The 25,992-nt window shown below is 38.2% G+C and overlaps 1 protein-coding gene across 4 annotated transcripts in view; it reads left to right on the top strand.

Moving 5' to 3' along the window:
* The window catches only part of NCOA3 (nuclear receptor coactivator 3), a 144,680-nt gene that overhangs the window by 106,611 nt on the left and 12,077 nt on the right, over positions 1 to 25,992 (top strand). For all 4 annotated transcript variants that reach the window (XM_041732331.1, XM_041732334.1, XM_041732330.1 and 1 more), the window contains 15 exons: positions 2,717 to 2,821; positions 3,701 to 3,873; positions 4,331 to 4,431; positions 5,809 to 5,983; positions 6,370 to 6,558; positions 6,724 to 6,825; positions 10,320 to 10,460; positions 10,729 to 10,876; positions 11,678 to 12,069; positions 12,245 to 13,113; positions 17,429 to 17,564; positions 19,359 to 19,553; positions 19,929 to 20,192; positions 20,285 to 20,411; positions 21,820 to 21,991. In XM_041732331.1, coding sequence (XP_041588265.1) covers positions 2,736 to 2,821; positions 3,701 to 3,873; positions 4,331 to 4,431; positions 5,809 to 5,983; positions 6,370 to 6,558; positions 6,724 to 6,825; positions 10,320 to 10,460; positions 10,729 to 10,876; positions 11,678 to 12,069; positions 12,245 to 13,113; positions 17,429 to 17,564; positions 19,359 to 19,553; positions 19,929 to 20,192; positions 20,285 to 20,411; positions 21,820 to 21,991 — 3,270 coding nt within the window. In that variant the 5' untranslated portion in view covers positions 2,717 to 2,735. The remainder of the gene's footprint in view (positions 1 to 2,716; positions 2,822 to 3,700; positions 3,874 to 4,330; positions 4,432 to 5,808; positions 5,984 to 6,369; positions 6,559 to 6,723; positions 6,826 to 10,319; positions 10,461 to 10,728; positions 10,877 to 11,677; positions 12,070 to 12,244; positions 13,114 to 17,428; positions 17,565 to 19,358; positions 19,554 to 19,928; positions 20,193 to 20,284; positions 20,412 to 21,819; positions 21,992 to 25,992) is intronic.

Raw genomic sequence — 25,992 nt, 5'->3', positions numbered from 1 at the left:
TTCTGTTCCTTTTGTCAGTCATTTAAAATGTACATAAATCCTCTCTCTCTAGCACTGGAAGATCATTTGCATACATAATGGTCCATTTACTGTAAATATTAAGAATAGTGGATAGCCTCTTAAATAAACATGTGCAGAACTCAATTTTAGTAAATTTAACGTTGATAAAATATTCCTGTTGTCCATATTCTAATTTTGTCAGTTGATCCATTAATGTCCTTTATAATATTTCCCCCATTAAGGACAGAACCAATATGGGATCAAATATTACATTTGTCATTTCTCTTTAGCTTTTGGCTTTTTAAAAAAAGATTTTTATTTATTATTATTTATTTATTTGACAGAGAGAGAAACATACACAAGCATGGGGAGGGGTAGTGGGAGAAGGAGAAGCAGATTCCCCGTTGAGCGTGGAGTCCAATGCAGGGATGGATCCCAAGATCCTAGGATCATGTCCTGAGTCAGAGGCAGATGCCACCCAGGCGCCCCATCTTTAGCTTTCTTTAATCTGGAATATTTGTAGACCTTGTCTTTTATGACATTGCTATTTTTGAAGAAATAGTATTTCTGACATTGTGGAATGTGGGTATGCTTCAAAATAATATTCAAATCATAATATTGAGCCTATATATATGTATACATATATATGTATGTGTGTGTGTATGTATGTATATATATATATGTATATATATAAAGATGTATTTATTTTAGAGAGAGTTAGCACAGTTGGTGAAGGGCAGAAGGAGGAGGAGAGAATCTCAAGCAGACTCCCTGAATGCAGAGCCTGGGTGGGACTCAATCTCACAATTCTGAGATTGTGATCTGAGCTGAAATCGAGGGTCTGCCACTCAACCCCCTGAGCCACCCAGATGCTTCATATTGAGTCGCTATTAATCAAAGGTATAAGTTCTTTTCTCCTTTATTTTAACTTGTGAGGGGGAAAATATACCATTCTTGGAAACATCTCTTTTCAGCTTTTACATTTTACTACCAAAATTATAGGTAGAATGAATTTTGTTGGTATTTAATTCATACGTACAGCATATATAAAGATGATGTCATAATCTAGAACTCTTGGTTAATGATCATGTGGTGTTGATTTTTTAAAAGCTATTTTAAGTTTCATTGGCATCTTGTGTGAAAGTTTGCACTTTTGTGTCCTTTCCTGGTAGTATTATGCCACCTAGTGGAAATTTATGTCCTTCACTATAGGTCTAAAAATCTAGATGGATTGCAAGGTGCATTTTAACATAACAAGATGCATTTTACATATTTAACTTATTTTAACAAAAAAGTAGTTTGGAAAGTTTGAACTTCTTGAAGGATTTGGAATTCTTTAGAACAATAATTGTCTTCCTAAATAAGAGTTTAGGGCAAATAAAATTCTTAGTAAGTGAAGCCTTAGTAAATGTCTTAAATTTATGAGCTACTTGAATGTTAAAACCTGTTTTTATTCCCATAAGAAAGGCCTTACATTTATTTTGTCATTGAAATCTTAACCAAAACATATTTCCATCAGTTAATATTAAAATAATTATTGCTATGTGGATCTTGTCAAAATCCCTCTTCTCCCCTGAACTTTTTATTGTACATCTACTCTCTAGGCCTAATGTTGAGTTTATGTGTTACTTACACATTCTAGGTTTATTTTGAAGTCACAGAAGAGCAACACAGTGGGTAATAAATATTATAAAATGGTTTAGAGGAAAAACAGTGTGCTACCTTGAAAATAGCCTGAAAAAAATTTAGGCTTTTATCATTTGAAGACTCCCAACCAAATGAGAAGATAAGCTCTAATTTGCGCTTTCTTGGGTATAAATAAAAATTAGGATTTCTTTTAAAAGGTTTTATTTTTAAGTAATATCCACAACCAATGTTGGGGCTCACTTAAACTCACAACACCAAGATCAAGAGTCGTATTCTCTACTGACTGAACCAGTCAGGTGTCCCAGGATTTCATCACTTGAAGAGTTGGCAGTCTTTTTCTTACTTAATTACTTAATTTTTAAGATTTTATTTATTTATTCATGAGAGACACAGAGAGAGGCAGAGACATAGGCAGAGAAGAAAAGCAGGCTCTTTGCAGGGAGCCCGATGTGGGACTTGATCTCAGGACCCCGGGATCATGCCGTGAACCAAAGGCAGACACTTAACCACTGAGCCACCCAGGTGCCCCTCTTTTTCTTGTTATTAAATATGAAGGAGATGCCTTCCTTATCCTTTGATGTATTCAACATACACATTTTTAGTAGGACTTGAGAAACATTTTAGAGTTGGCCATTCTGCATACTTAAACTGGAATATGAACTCTTGACATTGTCTTCAGAATACTCATTTGTAATAAAGAATATTAAGAATTATTTAACCATAAGGATGCCTTGGTGGCTTAGTTGTTAAGTGTTTGACTTCATGTCAGGTCATGATCTCAGGGTCCTGGGCTTGAACCATGTGGGCACCCTGCTCAGTGAGGAGTCTGCTTGTCCCTTTCCCTCTCCCTTTGCACTGCCCCCCCCTCCCTGCCCCCCTGCTCCTGCTGTCTTTCTCAAATAAAGAAAATCTTAAAAAACAAAAAACAAACAAACAAAAAACAATGAATTATCTAACCATGTAGGGACTATAATTCTGAATTATAAGATTCAGCCATTCAAGCATACAACACCTCTATAGAGTCATAGATATTTCATAATGTTTTCATCTTATCATTATTCTTTCTTAGTTGCTGATGTATAGTCACGATGAGCGGATTAGGAGAAAACTCCTTGGATCCACTGGCTCCTGATTCACGAAAACGCAAATTGCCATGTGATACTCCAGGACAAGGGTAGGCAGTGTGTTTACTGATGCTTCACCAAAGTTTCCTCCTCCTACCATTATTATTTTGGCTTAAAGATAGGATTTCAGCTTTCTGTTATTTATATCCTCTGGTTAGATACTTTTTGTTTTTGTCTTTGCTTAAATAATACAATTTTACTTTGTAGTAAGTAGTGTGGCACAGTGATCAGATAGACATCTTAATGATGTAACACATTTTGTTGCTGATTCAGATAGAAGCGAGAATCTTATACTAACACCTTTGGTACAGTATGAAGCATTTCTCATTTCTCAAAGAGGGGTAGGTAGGAGTTAGGAATAGATAATCAAGATTATTATAAGTAAGATCTCTGAATTTCTGTCAGAAAATGTTATAAGTTGGTATTTTGGCATTTCTGGGGTTTCATCATTCTTGAGTGAAGTTTGGAGTTTGAAAAATAGAAATAAAATATTTCATTTTATGCAGTGATATACTCTAGCCTTTTTAGTGTTTGCCAAGATCAGTATGAATTGAGTTTTAATGTGATTGTTGCAAAGTAAAATATTACTTATAAGCCATAAAATCTTGTCATTAATAAGTAGCTAACACTGTTTCCTTTATTGTTTGTTGTTTTACTGTCTCTATGAGGTAAAGACTATGTACCCTCATTTTCTGGATGAAGAAACTTGAGACTGTCTGCCCAAGGCCACCAGACTAACCAAAAGGTGGCCTTGAATTTAGTTTTGCCTGAATTTCTACTATATCGTACTACTTCTCCAAGACAAGGTTTTGATGGTTTCTCTTGGTTAAATTTAATTTGTTTACATATGAAGGGAATTTGTATAGAGATTGATTCTGCCTACAGCTCTTTTGTAATAGGTCTGTTCATGACCCCCCCTTCTCTCTCAGTCTTACCTGCAGCGGTGAAAAGTGGAGACGGGAGCAGGAGAGTAAATATATTGAAGAATTGGCTGAACTGATATCTGCTAATCTTAGTGATATTGACAATTTCAATGTCAAACCAGATAAATGTGCAATTTTAAAGGAAACAGTAAGACAGATACGTCAAATAAAAGAGCAAGGTAATACAAAGTAAGAAAAACACTCAAGCTTTTCAGAAGGAACTTGTTAACTGTGTTTCCATTTGTCTTTTTTGCTCATGTATGGACTACTGCTAATTGAACCTAGCCTATGTGGGACTGGACAAATGAGTTGACCAACTTTGCTCTTTGAGAAACAGTTAATAGAGAAATAGAAAGAGGCCTTTGTTCTCACCCTGTCACATGTTACATTCCTTTCAGGAAGCCATGGGATAGTATATGTAGTAGTGAAGGAAAATTAGAGGGTATCTTTTGCTGTCCTGCATAAATCTTAAGTTTTAACATTTAAAAATTGTAGCATTGTTTTCTTATCAGGAAATGTTGTGTATGTGCATATGTATGCCTGTGTGTGTGTTTTTGTTCTGGAGACTCTTTGAAGGTGAATTTGATCTATAACTGATACACATGCTATTTGTAGTACTGCCTTTTGTCTTTTCAGGAAAAACTATTTCCAATGATGATGATGTTCAGAAAGCTGATGTATCCTCTACAGGACAGGGAGTTATTGATAAAGACTCCTTAGGGCCACTTTTACTTCAGGCAAGTGTATTATACTTGTGAGGAATTTTTAAGATTTAAAAATCTGCTTTTGTAATGTGCTTAAAAATTGTTTTGTAAGTAGCTGTCTTAAATAGATTTGTTCACCTATAGCACCTATAGCATGTTTTTCTTTAAAGCAGGAGTTGGGAGCAGGGAGGCTCTTAATAAAGTGCACCTGCTAACTTTTTTGGTTGTTGTTGTTTCAGCTAGTTTACTCCTACTACTTTTTAGTTGATCAACTTAGTTCTTTGTAAATTTTCATTAGGGAGTAGTGTAGTTTATTTTTTTTTAAAGGTTTTATTTATTTATTCATGAGAGACACACACACAGAGGCAGAGACACAGGCAGAGGGAGAAGCGGGCTCCGTGCATGGAGCCTGATGTGAGATTTGATCCCGGGACCCCAGAATCACACCCTGGGCCAAAGGCAGGTGCTAAACCGCTGAGCCACTCAGGGATCCCGAGTAGTATAGTTCTTATAGCTTGATGGTATCAAATGGAAAAACAGGAAGCGCTAAGGATGATTTTCTTATTTTTAAAAGCTCCTTTCAAGATGTAATTCTTCAAAAATTAGTGATTTAGATTTCATGTTGACTGTATTTATCTTTTTCCCCCAAATTCTTTTATTTATTTATTTTTATAAAACCTTAGTAATTGTGCTACTATTAATAGAAATGGTTAGTGGTAGTGGTAGCTGTTGATTGCTTATGGTGATTGTTAAATCAACAGTTTTAAAAATTTCTATTGAGTACTAAGACTGGTATCTTAATTGGCTAAGACTGCCATAACAAAATATCACAGATTGGGTAGCTTAAACTATAGAGATTTCTTCTTCTAAGAGCAAGAGAGTGGGTTATGGGCGGAGGAAGTGGAAGAGAGAATCTGAAGCAAGCTCTTCCCCCAGCAAAGATCCTGATGTGGGGCTTGATCTCATGACCCAGAGATCTTGACCTGAGCCAAAATCAAGAGTTGGACACTTAACTGACTGAGCCATCCAGCCCCCCCCCCCCCCCCCCCCCCCCGGAATTCCTTTCTTAAAGTCCTGGAAGCTGGAAGTCCAAGATCAAGGTGTTGGCAGGCTTGGTTTCTCCTGAGACCTCTTTTCTTTCCGGCTTGTAGATGCTTGCTTTTTTTCTTGTGTCTTCGCATGACCTTTTCTCTGGGTATGTGCATCCCTGGTGTCTCTCTTCTATATGAACAAAAATACTGTTGGATTAGAGCCCTATTTTTATGATGTCTTTAATCATAATTACTCCCATTCCCCCCGAAAGGCCTTATCATCAAATACAGTCACATTGAGGTTAGGACTTCAGCAGGTGAATTTTGGTGGGGATACAGTTCAGTCCATGATAGCCAATATTAACATATCCCATTTTAGGCATTGGATGGTTTCCTGTTTGTGGTGAATCGTGATGGAAACATTGTATTTGTATCAGAAAATGTTACACAGTACCTGCAATATAAGCAAGAGGACCTGGTTAACACAAGTGTCTACAGTATCTTGCATGAAGAAGACAGAAAGGATTTCCTTAAAAACTTACCAAAATCTACAGGTAGTTTTTTAATGTGTATTTTCTAAATAAGTTAAAATAATTTCCTTGACTATTTCTTAGAAAATTGAATGTACCTCTTAGGAAGTGAAGTGATCAGACTTGTGCAGAAAGGTAGGTACTTAATAGCAAAAGTTTCAAATATGACCTCGGTGAATTTAGAATTTGGTGTGCGTTTCATGGAGCCAAAATACATAGTGAGTTACCAAATGATGAGATTTCTGTTGAAATTGAAGTTACTCCAATATTATATATGTATAGCCACTGTGAAATGTCTGTGAAAATTACTGTGAAAAACATAGTAATGAGAAAATACAGCTTAAATTCTTGATGACAGTCACAGACTGAGTTGCCAGCTTTTTAAAAACCTTTTCTTTTGTTTTCCAAAGTTAATGGAGTTGCCTGGACAAATGAGACCCAGAGACAAAAAAGTCATACATTTAATTGCCGTATGCTGATGAAAACACCTCATGATATTCTGGAAGACATAAGCACTAGTCCTGAAATGCGCCAGAGATATGAAACGATGCAGTGCTTTGCCCTGTCTCAGCCTCGAGCTATGATGGAGGAAGGGGAAGGTAAAGTCAACCCGTTTGAGATGTTCATCACAGAGCTGCCGCATTTGTAGTTCTGTAATTTCCATTGTTACATTCATTTACTGAATTCCACATCTTTACTTGCCAGTAGAATAGACTTGTCCAAAAGTTAAATATAATCCTTACCTGGCTAAATTTTTATTGTAGATTTGCAATCCTGTATGATCTGTGTAGCACGCCGCATTACTACAGGAGAGAGAGCATTTCCCTCAAACCCTGAGAGCTTCATTACGAGACATGATCTTTCAGGTAAAAACGCGCGCGCATGCGTGTGTATACATTTTGTTCATTTGAGAGCTTTTGTAAAAGTTAACTATTTCTACAGCCTGTACTATCATGTAAGTGCCTACACCCACTGTAATGAATGCTTTGCATAGATTATTTTTTAGGTTTCTTATGCAACTCTAAGATTGACTAAGACTCTTGGCGTTTGTGTTGGGTATTTTTGACACTTAAAATCCCTCAAATAAAAATAAGTGTAGAGGCACCTGGCTTTCTCTCCAAATAGCATTTCAAATAAGAAGCTAATATTTCTTTTCTCTAACTTCAAATAAATTTTCAAAAATATAGGTAATTTCATGAGAATTATTAGGAATAATTTTTGATACCCACATGAGCTTTAGTCTTGATTTGCCCTTTTGTGATTATGGGAACAGGATTAAAGCTAGTATAAATCATAAAGCATAACGATGAAGGTAAATGTGGTGGCAGTCTATCTGTATTTACCTTCAGGTTTACTCTTTGTGATCATCTAACCCTGTGTGGTGATGCCAAGATTTGTCTTATAGGTGCCATCTCAGAGATGAGGAAATAGGCATGGCGACAGAGAAGTTGAGTTACTTGCACAAGATCCTGGCTGATAAGAAAGAATTTGCATCTAGGCCTACCTGATGTCATGGCCTGTATTGTTTGTGTCCACCATGTGGGCCTGCAATAATTAATTTGGTAAAATGAAGTAGGTTAAATAAATACCTAACATACCTACAGCTATTATGTGTGTGTGCACATGTATGTACGTATATGTACACATACATACATAACAATATTTTACTGTAAAAAAACCTATTTTTATGGTAATTGGTAATTTTATGCCAGGTTCAGTTTCCTGTCTTGAGGCTGTTTGAGATTAATTTTCACAGATGAAACAATAGCAAGAGTTCTTTGTATTCTTTTTTTTTTTTTTTTTTTTCTCTTTTTTAAATAGTCTCCCCCCCACCAACTGTCTCTCTTTTTATGTGTATTTCTCTTTGGAAAAGAAGATATGTTACTCACTCCCTGACATATTTAATTTTTTTTAAATTTATTTATTTATTTATGATAGTCACAGAGAGAGAGAGAGGGGCAGAGACACAGGCGGAGGGAGAAGCAGGCTCCATGCACCGGGAGCCTGATGTGGGATTCGATCCCGGGTCTCCAGGATCGCGCCCTGGGCCAAAGGCAGGCGCCAAACCGCTGCGCCACCCAGGGATCCCAAGAGTTCTTTGTATTCTTAATTGAAAAATCTGTTTACACTGATAAATATTTCATATTGGAAATTTTTTTTCTTTATTTACCTTGAGATAATCAAACCCGGTGACAGGAATCTTTATGTGAATATTTACCTCCTAGAGTGGTTCTTTCTCTGTATATATTATGATTTGGCAGACTAAATTTTCTCCCTAAATAACAACATTTCACATTTTATAACTTAAAATACTAAATAGGAAGCTTTACTCAAGTAATTAGTGACTAGAACCTTTAAAATTATCTCATTAATGTTTTCTTACAAATTACCAAGCAGGAAAAATCAGATAGTTTCATCTGGGTCAGGTCCGAGAGCCATCTTCTCATAGCTGGTATTTTCCAGTTGCTCTCTGTTCTTTCATAGGAGTTTTGTTGTGCTCAGCACAATACTTTTTTTGGAGAGGCTTTATTCTCTGTCCCTGATGTAAGCTTTTGCTGAGCATCTATTTTGTGTTTGTCATCTGGCTCTCGGAGCTAAACCCAGAGGAAGTGGTTGAGGACAGAACATCCTTTTTCTGAGCACAGCGCATAAACATTTACTCTTTCCTGGAATGCATTTGTCCCTTCTTGCTAGGTCCTCCACTCCTTAGTTTTTGTTTTTGTTTTTTTGTTTTGTTTTTTTTTTAATATTATTAAAGGTCTGAATTTTAAACAGATTCTTAGACATAGGGCTCGGCCAGCTCATCTACATTAGTGCCTTTGTCATTCCCAGTAGCATTTTTAGAACTATCTTTCACCTTGCGAAGCGTTACAAATTTTCCGAATCCAAACCTGATTTTCTTCAGCATTTTTACTTTTTTGACAAACACATCATGGAGAAGATAAATAGATTGGAAAGCCTTTTCTGTATCTCTCCCAATCTGTCTGGAATCAAATTATTGACCGCTTCTTTGAAGTCATTTGTCTGCATCTCTTGAGTCAGGATTTCTGTCACCTTCCTGATTTGGCTGTCCTCCTGTTGGTGCTGAACATAAGAGGCTGTCTAGATCTGAGTATTGCATATTTTAATAAGGCCTGTGCAGAACAGACAGAAACGACCATTGCTAGTCTTGACAGCAACAGTCTGACATTCTGTGACCAGGGAGAATATTTTGTTGTGGAAATCCATGTCCTGAATGTTGATCACACAGCTTTTGCCCAGAGCATCCTCAGTAATTATTTTGAATTTTTAAAATGCGAGTTCAGCATTTTGTAGACCAGCAGGTCTGGCTTCAAAAGCACAACTCTTGAGGCCATCAGAGGCAATTTTGGTCCCTTTGACAAAGTTCTTAGGACTAAGTGTTTTCTGAATATTCTAATATGGAACATAGCTGGTGCTTTTTTCTCATACCACTCTTTCTTTGACAATGGGTCAACTACTCTTTTCTTGGCTCCTTTTAAAAAAACTTCAAAAAAAGATTATTTTAGAGAGCGAGCACACAGGGGCCACGGATTTGCATAAGGCAGAGGGAGAAGGAGAGAGAGAAAATCTTAAGTAGGTTCCATAATGGCTTGGAGCCCAGTGAGGGGCCCGATCTCATGACCCTGAGATCGTGACTTGAGCTGAAATCAAGAGTCGGAGGCTTAAACAACTAATCCACCAAGGCGCTCCTCTACTTGGCTCCTTTTCCACACTTTTTGTAAGGTGTTTATTCTTGCCACCTTGCCCTGGTACTGCTCAGAAAGTGTAGAAAGCCCTAGCCATCCTTTTTTTGTAAGGATCATCTTCATGAAACCTTTAATTTCATAGCATTTTTGAGTTACATTAAGTTTTGTCTTGCTAGTGTATTTGATGTTAAGCAAAAGTTGTCAGAAACTTCTAAAATTGTAGAAATGAGTGTTTTGGTTAACCTTCCTGGTTTAGATTTTAAGTATTCAAAAATGCGGTCACCTCTCAGATGAAAAGAATTGTTCCTGCTAGCTGTGTAGTATTTTCATAGTTGCAGAGACAAAATGTCTTCAGATGAACAATTTTCGTGGTAGGTGCTTATTTTCCTTTAAGTGAAAATGAACCTAAGATTATCCAGACACGTCAAATTTTGTATATTCAGAAAGCGAAAAGACTTCTTTGATACTCTTTTATGTTTTGTACAGTAGAACATTTAATGTAAGAGTGTCCTATAGGACACTTCTTGAAAAGAAAAGCTTTACATGTAGCAGAGATTTAGTGTCTTTATTTTATTCTTCAGTGCTAAGCCATGAGGTGTGCAACCAGTAAATACTTGTGGGTTGGATTGAAACTTTTATTTTCTGTTTAATAGGAAAAGTTGTTAATATAGATACCAATTCACTGAGATCCTCCATGAGACCTGGCTTTGAAGATATCATCCGAAGATGTATCCAGAGATTTTTTAGTCTTAACGATGGTCAGTCCTGGTCCCAGAAACGTCACTATCAAGAAGGTAAAGAATTTTGAGTTTGATTCTCGGCCTTGTTATTGTGGTTATATACCATAAAACATTACGTATATACATGGCCATAGTTGTTGTTTTTTGTGTGTAGGGTAAGAGAGTGATTCTTTAACATTCTTTAGTCTGCTTATAATTTTTGAGCAGGTCCAGTCTTTTCACTGATTTTGAAAATGTGGCATTTGAAGTACATTACCTTTCTCTCTTCTGTGTCTCTGTTTTGCCGTTGTAGTCACTGGTAATGGTATATTTTCCCCAACAGCTTATATCCATGGCCATGCAGAAACCCCAGTGTATAGATTCTCATTGGCCGATGGAACCATAGTGACAGCACAAACCAAAAGCAAACTCTTCCGAAATCCTGTCACAAATGATCGGCATGGCTTTGTCTCAACCCACTTTCTTCAGAGGTAATGATAGATTACTGTGTCTCCTCGCATTAAATGAAGCAGTGTTCTCAAGATGCTTTCTTAATGTAAAAGTAAAAGATTTATCAAGAGAAAAAGCAGAGACATTGGATTTGCTGAAGTGAGTTTAGATTCTTGGATCGTGAGATATCTCTCTCTATATATCTCATTTTAATATATGTGCTACTGAAGCAAGCACATATTTTTAAGGTTATATTATTAAGTACAAATGTATTTCTTCATTAGATAATTACTTCCTGGGAAAGCTAGGAAATGGGAAGGCTTGTGGATAAAAGAAAATAAAAAATCTGACTCCTGCTGTTACCTTTCATTTTTAATGATATGCTTACATTGCTTCTAGGGATTGAATTTAAAATTTGAAAGTAGACTTTAAGAAAAAAGGATATTTATTGCTTTTGCTAATGGTAAATGAACAGCACACGGAACAACAGAATAGTCACATATTAGTTACTCTGAGTGATTTGCAGTGACCTCCAGGCTAGCGTTGTAGAGATGTGGCAGCTGTAGTAAAGCCCTGTTATAATCCTAGCTACCAGGGTGGTTGGTCCTTTGCAGTGCTGTGCTCTGCTCTCACTCATTTAGATTCTGTGGCATATAAAAAAAATAAGTTACTGGGTTTATAACTAGTCAATATTTAGATTGGAATTGACCCTAAGTATTGGAATGGTGCCTAGGAAGTTAAGCTCCTGGACACTTATTTCATCATTAAAAAAAAAAAAAAAAGTGAATGCTTTAATACATGCCTGTAATATTTTAGTGCAAGTTTGTCCTTTTTCTTTGCAGGGAACAGAATGGGTATAGGCCAAACACGAATCCTGTTGGATCAGGCATTAGACCTCCAACAGCCGGGTGCAACAGTTCAGTAGGCGGCATGAGCATGTCGCCAAACCAAGGCTTACAGATGCTGAGCAGCAGGCCCTATGGCTTGGCTGACCCCAGCACTACAGGGCAGATGAGCGGGGCTAGGTATGGGGCCTCCAATCCCATAGCTTCAATGAACCCTGGGCCAGGCATGCAGTCACCATCTTCCTACCAGAACAGCAACTATGGTCTCAACATGAGTAGCCCTCCACATGGGAGCCCTGGCCTCGGCTCCAGCCAGCAGAACATCATGATTTCTCCTCGTAACCGTGGGAGTCCAAAGATGGCCTCACATCAGTTTTCTCCTGTTGCAGGTACTGGTGTTGGCATTTCCTTTATTTTTTCTTCCTCAGTAATTCTTTACTTCTTGTTCTGTTGCAATCCTTATAAAGTTAGTTCATTTTATAAGAGAAACTTTGAAGAGTTCAGTGGTGTTTTGTTAGAGCATCTGATAGTTTAATTCTTTCCCTGATTTCTCTCCCAATCTAGGTGTGCACTCTCCCATGGGATCTTCTGGTAATACTGGGAGCCACAGCTTTTCCAGCAGCTCTCTGAGTGCTCTTCAAGCTATCAGTGAGGGTGTGGGGACTTCTCTCTTATCTACTCTGTCTTCACCAGGCCCCAAATTGGATAACTCTCCCAATATGAATATAAGCCAGCCAAGTAAAGTGAACAGCCAGGATTCCAAGAGTCCCCTGGGCTTGTATTGTGACCAGAATCCAGTGGAGAGTTCAATGTGTCAGTCAAATAGCAGGGATCACCTCAGTGAGAAGGAAAGTAAGGAGAACATTGTCGAAGGGTCAGAGAATCAGAGGGGTCCTCTGGAAAGCAAAGGTCATAAAAAATTACTCCAGTTACTTACCTGTTCTTCTGATGACCGGGGCCATTCCTCTTTGACCAACTCCCCCCTGGATTCAAGTTGTAAAGACTCTTCCATTAGTGTCACTAGCCCCTCTGGGGTCTCTTCTTCCACTTCTGGAGGGGTGTCCTCCACGTCAAATATGCACGGGTCACTGCTGCAGGAGAAGCACCGGATTCTGCACAAGTTGCTGCAGAATGGGAATTCACCCGCAGAAGTAGCCAAGATTACTGCAGAAGCCACTGGGAAAGACACTAGTAGTACAGTGTCTTGTGTGGAAGGAAATGTCAAACAGGAGCAACTAAGTCCTAAGAAGAAGGAAAATAATGCACTTCTTAGATATCTGCTGGACAGGGATGATCCTAGTGATACACTCTCTAAAGAACTACAGCCCAAAGTGGAAGGAGTGGACAATAAAATGAGTCAGTGCAGCAGCTCCACCATTCCTAGCTCGAGTCAAGAGAAGGATTCTAAAATTAAGACAGAAACAAATGAAGAGGTAATTTGTTCTTTCTGTATTCCAGCTTAATCATTGTTTAATCATTGCCTGCGTTAGACCATGTGTTATATGCAAAATCATACCTTCTATTTTAGGTTTATGTAATGGAAGTTACTCTTCAGCTGTCCTTTCTTTATGATATTTTGGACATCAGTAAAGTGTATTATGATGCAATTTTGAAGTATCAGATGTGTATGTTTTAAATTGCAACTCTAACTCGAACCAATTAGTAGCCAGTTTGAAAAGTTTTATGGAGTTTTTTTTTTTTTGAAATTTTTGTTTAAATTCAATTAACATATAATGTATTATTGGTTTCAGAGGTAGAGATCAGTCATTCATCAGTCTTATAAAACACTCAGCGCTCACTACATCATGTGCCCTCCTTAATGTTCATCACCCTGTTACCCCGTCCCCCACCCACCTCCCCTCCAGTGACCCTCAGTTTGTTTCTATGATTAAGAGTCTCTTGTGGTTTGTCTCTCTGATTTGTCTTTTATTTTTCCTCTTTTCCCCTGTGATCCTATGTTTTGCTTCTTATATTCCACATATGAGTGAGATTATACGATCATTATCTTTCTCTAATTGACTTATTTCACTTAGCATGATATCCCCTAGTCCCATCCATGTTGTTGCACATGGCAAGATTTCATCTTTTTTTATGTCTGCATAGTATTCCATTGTGTATATAGACCATATTTTTATCCATTCATCTGTCGATGGACATCTGGGCTCTTTCTATGGTTTGGCTTTTGTGGACATTGCTGCTATAAACATTGAGGTGCAAGTGCCCCTTCGGATCACTATATTTGTATCTTTGGGTTAAATATCCAGTAGTACAGTTGTTGGGTCATAGAGTAGTTCTATTTTCAACTTTTTTGGAGTGGCTGCAGTAATTTGCATTCCCACCAACAGTGTAAGAAAGTTCCCCTTTCTCTGCATCCTCACCAACATCTGTCGTTTCCTGACTTGTTCATTTTAGCCATTCTGACTAGTGTGAGGTGGTATCTCATTGTGATTTAGACTTGTATTTTCCTGATGCCGAATGATGTTGAGCATTTTTTCATGTGTCTGTTGGCCATGTGTATGTCTTCTTTGGAGAAATGTTTGTTCATGTCTCCTGCCCATTTTTTGATTGAGTTATTTGTTCTTTGGGTGTTTAGTTTGATAAATTCTTTAGAGATTTTGGATCCTACCCCTTTATCTGATACTTCATTTGCAAATATCTTCTCTCATTCTTTTGGTTGTTTTTTGGGTTTTTTGCCTGTTTCCTTTGCTGTGTAAAAGCTTTTTATCTTGATGCTGTCCCAATAGTTCATTTTTGCCTTTTTTCCCCTTGCCTTTGGAGATGTATCTAACAAAAAATAGCTGTTGGAGAGGTCAAAGAGGTTGCTGCCTTTGTTCTCCTCCAGGATTTTGATGGATTCCTGTCTCACATTTAGGTCTTTCATCCATTTTCAGTCTAGTTTTGTGTATGGTGTGAGAAAATGGTCCAGTTTCATACTTCTTCATGTGGCTGTCCAATTTTCCCAACACCATTTGTCAAAGGACTGTTTTTTTTCCGTTGGATATTCTTTCTTGCTATGTTGAAGATGAGTTGACCATAGAGTTGAGGGTCCATTTCTGGATCTGTGTTTCATTGATCTGTGTGGCTGTTTTTGTGTCAGTACCATACTGTCTTGATGATTACAGCTTTGTAATAGAGTTTGAAGTCCAGAATTGTGGTGCCACCAGTTCTGGTTTTCTTTTTCAACATTCCTTTGGTTATTTGAGGTCTTTTCTGGTTCCATACAAATTTTAAGATTATTCCACTTCTATGAAATAAATTGATGGTATTTTGATAGGGAGTACATTGAATGCATAGATTGTTCTAGGTAGCATAAACATTGTAACAATATTCTTCCAATCTATGAGCATGGAACGTTTTTCCATTTCTTTGTATATTCCTCAGTTTCTTTCATGAATGTTCTATAGTTTTCTGAGTACAGATCCGTTGCCTCTTTAGTTAGGCTTATTCCTAGGTATCTTATGGTTTTGGGTGCAATTGTAAAGGGGATTGACTCTTTAATTTCTCTTTCTTTTGTTTCATTGTTAATGTATAGAAATGCAGCTGATTTCTGTGCATTGATTTTATATCCTGCCATGTTGCTGAATCCTGTATGAGTTCTAGCAATTTTGGGGTGGTGTCTTTTGGGTTTTCCATATAGACTATCAGGTCACCTGCAAAGAGTGTGAGAGTTCGACTTCTTTGTTGATTCAGATGCCTTTTATCTCCTTTTGTTGTCTGATTGCTGAGGCTAGGACTTCTAGTACTATGTTGAACAGCAGTGGTAATGGTGGACATCCCTTCTGTGCTCCTGACCTTAGGAGCAAAGCTCTCAGTTTTTCCCCATTGAGAATGATATATACTGTGGGCTTTTCATATATGGCTTTTATGATAATTGAGGTATGTTCCTTCTATCTTTACATTGTGAAGAATTTTAATAAAGAAAGGATGCTGTACTTTGCCAAATGCTTTTTCTGCATCTATTGAGAGGATCGTATGGTTCTTGTCCTTTATTAATGTAGCATATCATGTTGATTGATTTGTGGCTGTTGAACCACCCTTGCAGCTCAGGAATAAATCTCACCTAATCAGTATGGACAATAAATAAGATGTCAGATCGAGAGTTCGGAATAATGATTATAAAGATAGTAAGTGGGCTTGAAAAAGTCATAGTGGGCAGCCCTGGTGGCGCAGCGGTTTAGCACCGCCTGCAGCCCAGGGTGTGATCCTGGAGACCCGGGATCGAGTCCCACATCAAGCTCCTTGCATCCTTGCATGGAGCCTGCTTCTCCCTCTGCCTGTGTCTCTGCTCCCCCCCCCCCCCCCCGCTCTCTCTCTCTGTGTTTCTCATGAATGAATAAATAAATAATTCTTAAGAAAAAGAAAAAGAAAAAATCATAGCCAACACTAGAGAATCCTTTTCTGGAGAAATAAAAGAATTAAAATCTAATCAAGTTAAAATAAAAAAACTATAATGAGATACAATAAAAAATAGAGGCTCTGATTGCTAGGATAAATGAGGCAGAAGAGAGAATTAGTGATACAGAAGGCAAAATGATGGAGAATAAAGAAGCTGAGAAAAAGATATAAACAACTACTGGATCACCAGAGGAGAATTTGAAAGAGAAATGATTCCATAAAGTGAAGCAATAATAGAATAATTGTTAGGATGAATAGATTGGGTCATTTAAATGGATAGTAGAAAGAAACAGGAAGAAAAAAAAAAACTTGTATTAAGTAACAGAATTTTGATTTGTACCTAAAACCAACTTTAGTACTGTACATGATCTCATTCTATATAAGGGTTTCCCAAACCGTACTTGAGGAACACTCTTCTGGGAGATGTTAGTCTGCACCTGAGAAAATTATATTCTTGGGGAAGTCTTACTGTTAGGATGTCTGTTTAATTTTGTTTTAATTCACTGCTCTCTAAATTTGTTGACCAGGAGTTCTTTTTAAAGCATGCCTGTGAATCTCTTATTGAACATCAGCTTGTTGCTTTCTTTTTTTTTTTTAATTTTATTTATTTATTTATGATAGTCACAGAGAGAGAGAGAGGCAGAGACATAGGCAGAAGGAGAAGCAGGCTCCATGCACTGGGAGCCCAACGTGGGATTCGATCCTGGGTCTCCAGGATTGCGTCCTGGGCCAAAGCTTGTTGCTTTCTTAAGTAATTACACTTGTTTTCATAAGGTAGATGTAGAGGCAGACCTCTCTGTCAGCTAATGATCCTGAGTAACATTAGCTGGAAAATATCCCACAGTTTGAGAATTAAAATTCTATTACAGATTTTTTTTTCTATTGCAGATTTAAAAATGCCCCTTGAAAAGCACTTCCAAACCCAGAGGATTTATTTCTGTAAACTGATCTTAGTTTCAAGGAAAAAGTTTTGGGATAGGGGTCTTAAGACGCCAGACTTAAAGTTAGGCATTATCATTTCATGTAACTATGTATTTTACTTATTCCCATTTCATTTGTGTTCTTCTTCTTCTTTTTTTTTAATGATTTTATTTATTTATTTGAGAGAATGACAGAGCACACAGGCAAGGGGAGGGGCAGAGTGAGAGGAACAAGCTGACTTCCTGCTGAGCAGGGAGCCCAACATGGGGCTCCATCCCAGGACCCAGAGATCCTCACCCTAGCCAAAGGTAGACACTTAACTGACTGAGCCACCCAGGAGCCTTCTGAAGAATATGTTTATACCTATGTATCTAGTAATGTTAATTAAAAATAAATCAACACAGGTTAATTAAAAAAAATTTTTTTTTCCAGGGATCTGGAGACTTGGATAATCTAGATGCTATTCTTGGTGATCTCACTAGTTCTGACTTTTACAATAATTCCATATCTACAAATGGTAGTAATCTGGGAACCAAGCAACAGATGTTTCAAGGAACTAATTCTCTGGGTAAGAAAGAACTAGGTTTTATTCTTGCTGCCTTTTAAAAGTTTCTGCACACTGGTATGTACAGTGACCATATACAGGTTTGAACTGCATATGTTTGCTTACACGTGGATTTTTTCCGATAAATACAGTACTGTAAGTATATTTTCTCATTTTTTTAAAAGTAGGCTCCATGCAGATTATGGAGCCTACTGCAGGCCTTGAACTTTTTTTTTTTTTTTAAAGATTTTATCTATTTATTCTTGAGAGACAGAGACAGTGAGAGAGAGGCAGAGACACAGGCAGAGGGAGAAGCAGGCTGCATGCAGGGACCCCAACAATGGGACTCAATCCCGGGTCTCCAGGATCATGCCCTGGACTGAAGACGGTGCCAAACCGCTGTGCCACCGGGGCTGCCCAGGCCTTGAACTCTTGATCCTTGAGATCAAGACTTGAGCTGAGATCAAGATTTGGCCACTTCACCAACTGGGCCACCCAGGCGCCCCTCTTATGATTTTCTTGCTTATTTTAAGAATATAATATATGATACATACGACGTACAAAATATATGTTAATTGACTTATTGATAAGTCTTTTGGTTAAGTAGGCTACTAGTAGTTAAGTTCTTGGAGTTAATAGTTACATGGATTTTTGACTGTCCTGGGGGCTTGGTGCTCTTAACCCCTGTGTTGCTCAAGGGTTAGCTGTATTCTTACACTAAGATGGGAATCAAATTAGTATTTTTTTTTTAAGATTTTATTTATTCATGAGAGTTACAGAGAGGCAGAGACATAGGCAGAGGGAGAAGCAGGCTCCCCGCAGGGAGCCTGATGTAGGACTTGATCCCAGGAGCCCGGGATCATAATCTGAGCCGAAGCAGACATTCAACCACTGAGCCACCCAGGTGCCCCTCGAATTAGCATTTTTAACTTCAAAATACATATCATTCCTCTCAGTTTTTTATAATTCATAGTGCAAATATTTTAAAATGTTCTCTGGGCATTTTCCTATTTTTTTTTTTTTTAATTTCCCATTTTTAAAAGAATATGCTAATAATCATGGAACTTCTAGGAAAATTTTCATCTTTAGTTGCTCCAGATTAATAGTAGCTACCAGAGCATATATTTCTGTTAGACACAGAGACTTGAATTAAAAAGCAGCTCAAACTGTGGATTGAAACCTTTCCTGTGATACTTGTGGAACCTTGTCATTTATCTGTGAGGCTTTTCTTCTTTTAACGTTTGCTGGTTCTCCTGCAGCCTCTCTTCCACAGCTGTGTGCTTTCCTCATTCATCAATTTAAGAAGGGAATACTCCAGGTAGTGATGGAAGAAGAGCTCACAGATACCAGAAAGAAAAAAGGAGGAAACTTTATGTTTCATTACTTGTTTAATTAGAGGGCAACTTACCTGGTTACATTTAATTAAAAATGTAAACAGAGAATCCATCTAATTAAGTACATGTAGGGAATAACCTCTAGGAATTTGAACATTGATAGCATTTTCAATATTAAGTGAAGCAGAATATGAATGATCTTGTCAGGCTGTGGAACAGTGCCCAGTATATCAGCCAACATATCAGCCAACACTGAGACTCTTGCTTCTACTGTATTTGGAAAATGAGGGTTTTTTTCCCTTCCCTCCCCCCTCCTCTTTCTCCCTTCCCTGTCCCCCTCCTCCCCCTCCTCTTTTTCATGCTCAGTGTTTATTTTAGTAAGAAAGACATTCTTGTGTGGTATTGGTATTTTATGTGTTGTCTGATTACTTAAGTACCAAGTTATCAGAATATTTTTATATATTGTGCATTTATGTTTCAACAGGTTTGAGGAGTCCACAGTCTGTGCAGGCCATTCGTCCCCCATATAACCGAGCAGTGTCTCTAGATAGCCCTGTTTCTGTTGGCTCAAGTCCTCCAGTAAAGAATATCAGTGCTTTCCCCATGTTAACAAAGCAGCCCATGTTGGGTGGGAATCCAAGAATGATGGATGGTCAAGAAAATTATGGCTCAACTATGGGTATGTTATTTATAATCAGTATTTATGATTAAAATTTTCTTTTGGGTAAAGTAAATTTAAAATACTTAAAGCTATTTAAATAATTGAGGTTAAGTAATAGGGTTTTGAATAACAGCATATTATTTCTGTCATGGGTTTCTGTAATTTATTCTATATCTTGGTTACTTAAATTCTCAAGGAAGCTACTGAGTACATGGCAATAGTTGCCTATCAAAAATGTCTTAGGAAATAAATGTCTTAATAGTTGGCCAGCCCTATTCTTATGATGACAAAGCACTTTTTGGGTCAAGTTTGTGTGTAATGACTGTACTTATATATATATAGGAAGGATTTTAGTATAATATGAAAAAGACATAATCATTTCTACTGTTTTAGGTGGACCAAACAGAAATGTGACTATGAATCAGACCCCTTCCTCAGGAGACTGGGGCTTACAAAATTCAAAGGCCAGTAGAATGGAACCTATGAGTACAAACTCCATGGGAAGACCAGGAGCAGATTATAATGCTTCTTTACCCAGACCTGCAGTGGGTGGCTCGATGCCCACCATGCCTCTGCGGGCCAATAGCATCCCAGGGGCAAGACCAGTGTTGCAGCAGCAGCAGCAGCAGCAACAGCAGCAGCAGATGCTTCAAATGCGTAAGCATCCCCTTTATAAAAAAAATTAGATGATTTAGGGTAATTTTTGTCATTGCCTTCTTTGAAAATGAATCGCCTTTTTCTTCCACCAGGGCCTGGTGAGATTCCCATGGGAATGGGGGTCAGTCCGTATGGCCAGGCAGCACCATCTAACCAACCAGGTTCCTGGCCAGATGGCATGTTGTCCATGGAACAAGGCCCTCATGGGACTCAAAATAGGTGGGGCTTTATTATATGACTCTGTAGAAAATGTTAGCATTGGATTATCTAGAAAAGGATCAGAACACAGAAACAGACCTGAAAGAGAATGCGAAAAACTCACTGTGATTGAGGTGCTTGGCTGCCATCTGGGCATTTGTCTGACTGTGTAAAAATTGAGGCGAAGGAGCAAGCCAGTGAGGGAGGAGACCACCCTATTGTTTAGCTCTTAGAACCAGTGAGTGGTCAAACCAGAGAGGATAAATTACCACCAGTTTGAGAAGATAAGTGGTGTTCAGAGAATGAGCCTCAGTTTTCTGGCAGGTTAATTTTTAAGGATTTGATAATTCTTTTCTAATGTTATTTAAAATACTTCGGTGATGATGGTGGAAGTGAACTGCAGCACTCTGTTTTTGTGAAGGAAGATGTGGATTATGCCTGTATTTCACTTTTATTTAGCTTGGTCAGTAACTCATTTACATGAAAGCCACCTGTCAACATCTAGTCTAACTTGAATTCTATAATAGAATAAGCAAAGAAAAAAAATGAATCGATCTATTGAGTAGATAGTGGTGTAGCCATGTGAGTTTATTAGCCTGAGTGCTTCTATATTCAATGGAGAACAAATAGTCTCATGGAATTTTTTCTGAGGCAGAGTGAATATCTAGTTCTATGCCCTTCTAAATATGTTGGAGGACTGTGGCATCTTACTGTAGGTGTATGGAGTTGGTACTATACTTGTTAATACGTGAGCTCTGTGGGCCAAGGATAACAAAAAGTTATTTTGGCTGCTCCCAACCTCAGTTTGTTGATAGTTCAACTTTTTTCTTTTTTCTTTTTTCTTTTTTCCCCTTTCCCTTTTCCTTTCCCTTCCTCCCTCCCTCCCTCCCTCTTTCCTCTTCATCTTTCCTCTTCCTCTTCCTCTTCCTCTTCCTCTTCCTCTTCCTCTTTCTCTTTCTCTTTCTCTTCTCTTCTTTTTTCTTCTCTCTTGTCTTCTCTTCCTTTTCTTTTTCTGGTCCTTTGTTGATTTCTTCAAGTTAACAAATATAACTACTACCACCTCTGTTCTTGTATGGCCTTGAAAACCGCACTCTCTCCTATCCCCCTTGACCTCTGCTATTCCCAAGTGTCTAGGGGTCTAAATAGTTACATTTTGGTGGTGGGATTGTAAGCTAGGTATGTATAAGCTAGATGTGGTAATTGTAAGATGGCCTGGAGAAGTTTAAAATTGTGGGCCTTCAATTTAAGTTGGTGCCATTTGCTCTTCTCTGTTACTCGGTTTATTATTTATGGCTTTTCATATTTTAGTTATTACTACGTATTAAAAATGTGTGTGGCTTGTGTGTGTGTGCACGTGTGTATGTGTGTGTGCGTGTGTGTGTCTTAAGAGGAAAAGCAGCATTGACATTGATTGCAAGTCTCTTTTTAGGCCACTTCTTAGGAATTCCCTGGATGATCTCCTTGGGCCACCTTCTAACCTAGAAGGGCAGAGTGATGAAAGAGCATTGTTGGACCAGCTGCACACACTCCTGAGCAACACAGATGCCACAGGCTTGGAAGAAATTGACAGAGCTCTGGGCATCCCTGAACTTGTAAATCAAGTAGGTAGCATTAACATGGAAATGGAAGTGTAGATGTGTCCACTTTCAAATGTGCATGTGTGTACGCACATCTGTGAAGCCATGTGCAAGAATGCCTGCATGTGTATCTTTCCTATTATTTGTATTACATCACTACGTTCATGGAGGCCAGTATTACATCTAGAAATTCTGCCAGTAACCCGCTGTTTTGTAGAGCTGTCCAATTTTAGGCAGCTGTAGCAATGATCCAATAAAACTTCTATGCAGTTTTAAAAACTGCCTTTTACTTATGTTAGTTGAGCCCTCATTTTTATAATTAACCCTTTTTACTACCTGGCCAACTTGTGTATACTCTGAGGAGACAAGCTTTTTTGTGTGTTAAACAAAACTCCTTTACAGTAGTGAATATGAACATCTTAACAGTAGCATTTCTCATTCCCAGTTATCTGGGCAACCTTATGAAAATATGTCATTCAGAAACCTGTGTTTTTGAAACTGATACATTTTGTAGTGGTCATTTAAAGAATTGTATGGGGGTAGTGTATAGAGCTGTATACTTAGTGATAATAAGGCAAGATTCTCAGGAGGTTATTAGTCTTTGAGGAGACGTGTACATAAAGAATCATTCTCCATTGTAGCAAACACTGTCACAGAGGTTTGTAAAGGATGATTGGGAAATGTAGAGCACTGATGATATATGCCTCTAGCGATACCATTCTCATGCCCTTGGCACTGAAGAATGATGTCTCACCTGGCTGAGGTGGACGTGAGGGTCGTACAGAGACTAATGAACTGCTTTTCATAATTTTATTTAAGCTGGAAAGAGCTTTCTCTCTTCTAATGATAAAATAGTGGTCATTAATGTAAAATCTGACAGTGATAAAAAAAAAAGTACATACTAAAAAAATCTTGGGGGGCACCTGGGTGGTTCAGTGGTTCAGATCTATCTGCTTTTGGCTCAGGTAGGTCCTGGGATTGAGTCCCTTATCAGGCTCTGTGGGAGCCTGCTTCTCTGCCTATGTCTCTGCCTATCTCTGTGTTGTGTGTCTCTCATGAATAAACAAAGCCTTAAAAAAATGTCGGGGCACCTGGGTGGCTCAGTTGGTTAACTGTCTGCCTTTGGCTCAGATCATGATCCTAAGGTCCTGGGTTGGAACCCCAAGTCAGGCTCCCTGTTAGTGGGGAGTCTGCTTTTCCTTCTCCCTCTGCACCCCACTGCCTGCTCATGTGCTTTCTCACTCTTTCTCAAATAAGTAAAATCTTTAAAAAAGGTAAAAAATTATCTAATCCCGGCACAAAGAATCATTGGTAACTTTTGAGTGTATATTTATTTTTTATTTATTTTTAAAATCCTTTTTTTTACTTTACCTAAAGACTTTTTATTTTTTTTAAAGATTTTATTTATTTATTTATTCATGATAGACAGAGAGAGAGAGAGAGAGGCAGAGACACAGGCAGAGGGAGAAGCAGGCTCCACGCAGGAGCCCGATGCGGGACTCCAGGATTGCGTCCTGGGCCGAAGGCAGGCGCTAAACCGCTGAGCCACCCAGGGATCCCCTTGAGTGTATATTTAAAAAACACTTTGGTAACCTATTTTGCCTATGAAAGCCATCTTCAGTCATCCTTTAAAAAAAATTTTTTTTTTTTTCATTTGTAAAGGTAATTAATCTCTACGTCCAGCATGGGGCTCCAACTCAGGAGCCCGAGATCAAGAGATAGGCTCCACCAACTGGGCCAGCCAGGTGCTCCTCAGTCCTCTTTTTTTTTTTTTTTTTTTGTTTAATATATACAGCTTTAATTTTGATAGCCATATAGCTAGCATCTGTTACATTGAACGGTATTTAACCAGTACTCTACTGATGAAAATTTAAATTGTTTCTAAATAATTATCATAAACAATTCTATGAATTGCTCCATCTTCTTCACTTAGGCTGTTTTCTTACCTACAGTCCTAGAGGAAGGTTGATTGGGTTAGAAAGAGTACATATTTTAGAGGTTTTGCTACATACTTGAGTGTTTTCCTGAAGGTTCATACAGCTGCTTTCCCACGCAGAGGCTGATGATTGGAGTTCCTTAACTTCCCAAGCACTGTGCTGTGGCCCAGGTAGATGAAAGACACACAGTATGGATGAGCAAGTGATGAGACAAATACTGAGTATGATTCTTCTAAATCTTTTCCGATCTGATCAGTGACAAAGATGCTTTATTTTTATTTTTTAAAGATTTTATTTTTAGTAATCTCTGCACCCAATATGGGGCTCAAACTCACAACCCTGCGATGAAGAGTCACATGCTCTTCTAAACTGAGCCAGCCAGGTGCCCAGTGATGCTTGTTGATTTTTTTTTTTTTTTTTTTTAAAGAGGGCAAGAGAAGGAGGCTGGGAGGGGCAGAGGGAGAGGAAGAGAGAGAATCTTAAGCAGGCTCCATGCCCAGTGTGGAGCCTGATGTGGTGCTCAATCTCAAACCCTGAGATCATGACCTGAGCTGAAATGAAGAGTCAGGCTTAACCTACTGAGCCACCCAGGAACCCAAAGAAAGATGCTTGTTCTAAATTGTATTTTGTTGATTTGCAAGATTGAATATACTTTATGTCTTTTGGTCATTATATGTGTTTTTAAAATAGTTTTCTGATGGGGCTTTTGTTGATCTGCAACAGTACTTTCTGTAAATTTACTTATTTGTTTGTTGATTCTTTCATTTAATAAATATTTGTCTTCTGTATGCCAGTTAGTCTTTTTTTAGAGGCTGAGGGAGAGAGGCAGTAGTGAACAAATTAGTTTCTGTTCTCAAGGTTTGCATTGCCTTGGAGCAGGCACGCAATGAGGCAGGGAGCCACCTGGATGGAGGTAGACATGGTATGGCAGAGATTAGCAGGAAGGACCTAGGATACTAGGAAACTGTGTCATAAAAGATCCGTTTCTTAGGGTGGGGGTAGGCTTTCAACATTTTTCTTTAAGAGTCCTTCTATCTGAGCTGCGATTTGAAGGCTGTTTAGTTGTTTAATATATTTGAATAGTTTTCCCAGTTTCTTTTTAGTGGGGGCTTTTTTTTTTTTTTTGGTTTTGTTCTTTTGTTCAAAAATGTTTGTATTTTCAAGTCCAGGATGATGAGATAAAGAATTAATGGGAATGGGGTGAGTGGTCAGGAAAGCTTTTTCTGGGGAGATGACCTATAAGTTGACATTTGAAGGATGAGATGGAGCCAGCTTGGCAAACAGGTAGGGGAAGAATATTCCAGAAGAGGTACAGCTAACTCAAAGGCCTCAGGCAGGGAAAGGCTTGGGGGTTCTACCAAGTGACAAAGTCCATGAGAACAGAGAGGGATTGCTGTAGGACGACATTGGAGAGGTAAATGGAGGAGGCTACTTCCACAAAGCCATCTTATGGAGTCTGAAATTTTTCTGCTATGTTGGGTAGCCATGGAAGATTTTAAGCAGGGTAGTGACGAGACTTGCTTTCCTTTTTTGTTATATTTAATTTTTATTTTTAGCAACGTAACTTGTGTTTGTAACTGTAAAAAGGTATAAATACATACTGTTTGAAGAATCACACGCATTTGCCCCACTCAGATATTGAAACTCAACTCTTTGGGAATATTTCTAAGTACTGTGCATATGCAGCTATTCTTCATCAGCTTCAGTCTGTTACCTTTGATTTATTGATATGATAGTTGTGCATTCATAGTCTCTTATCTGAGAATCTTGGGGTCAGGTGTGCTCTGGAATTCTGGAATTTTTGGATTTAGAAAGATAAAATGGTGCATATATGCCATATATTCTCTGATTCCCCTTGTGGAGTTTTGAGCAATACTGTCATTTTAGGCAGTAGTGTATCATCAAATATGCTAATATTTTTATAGCCAAATAGATAAGTGGTCACACTGAGTGGACATCTAGAGGTTTTTGCTTCATAAAGTTCAGGTCAAGTTTTGCTATTAAACACATTTCATGCTGAGGAGAAATTATGTTATTTTGTAGAGTTTTTTTTTTTAATTTCCAGGTAAGAAACTGTGGATCTATATT

Source organism: Vulpes lagopus, chromosome 18 (assembly GCF_018345385.1).
Source record: "Vulpes lagopus strain Blue_001 chromosome 18, ASM1834538v1, whole genome shotgun sequence".
Taxonomy (NCBI): Eukaryota; Metazoa; Chordata; class Mammalia; order Carnivora; family Canidae; genus Vulpes; species Vulpes lagopus.
Note: the sequence above shows the minus strand (reverse complement) of the source record. Positions and strands in the feature narration are given on the sequence as shown.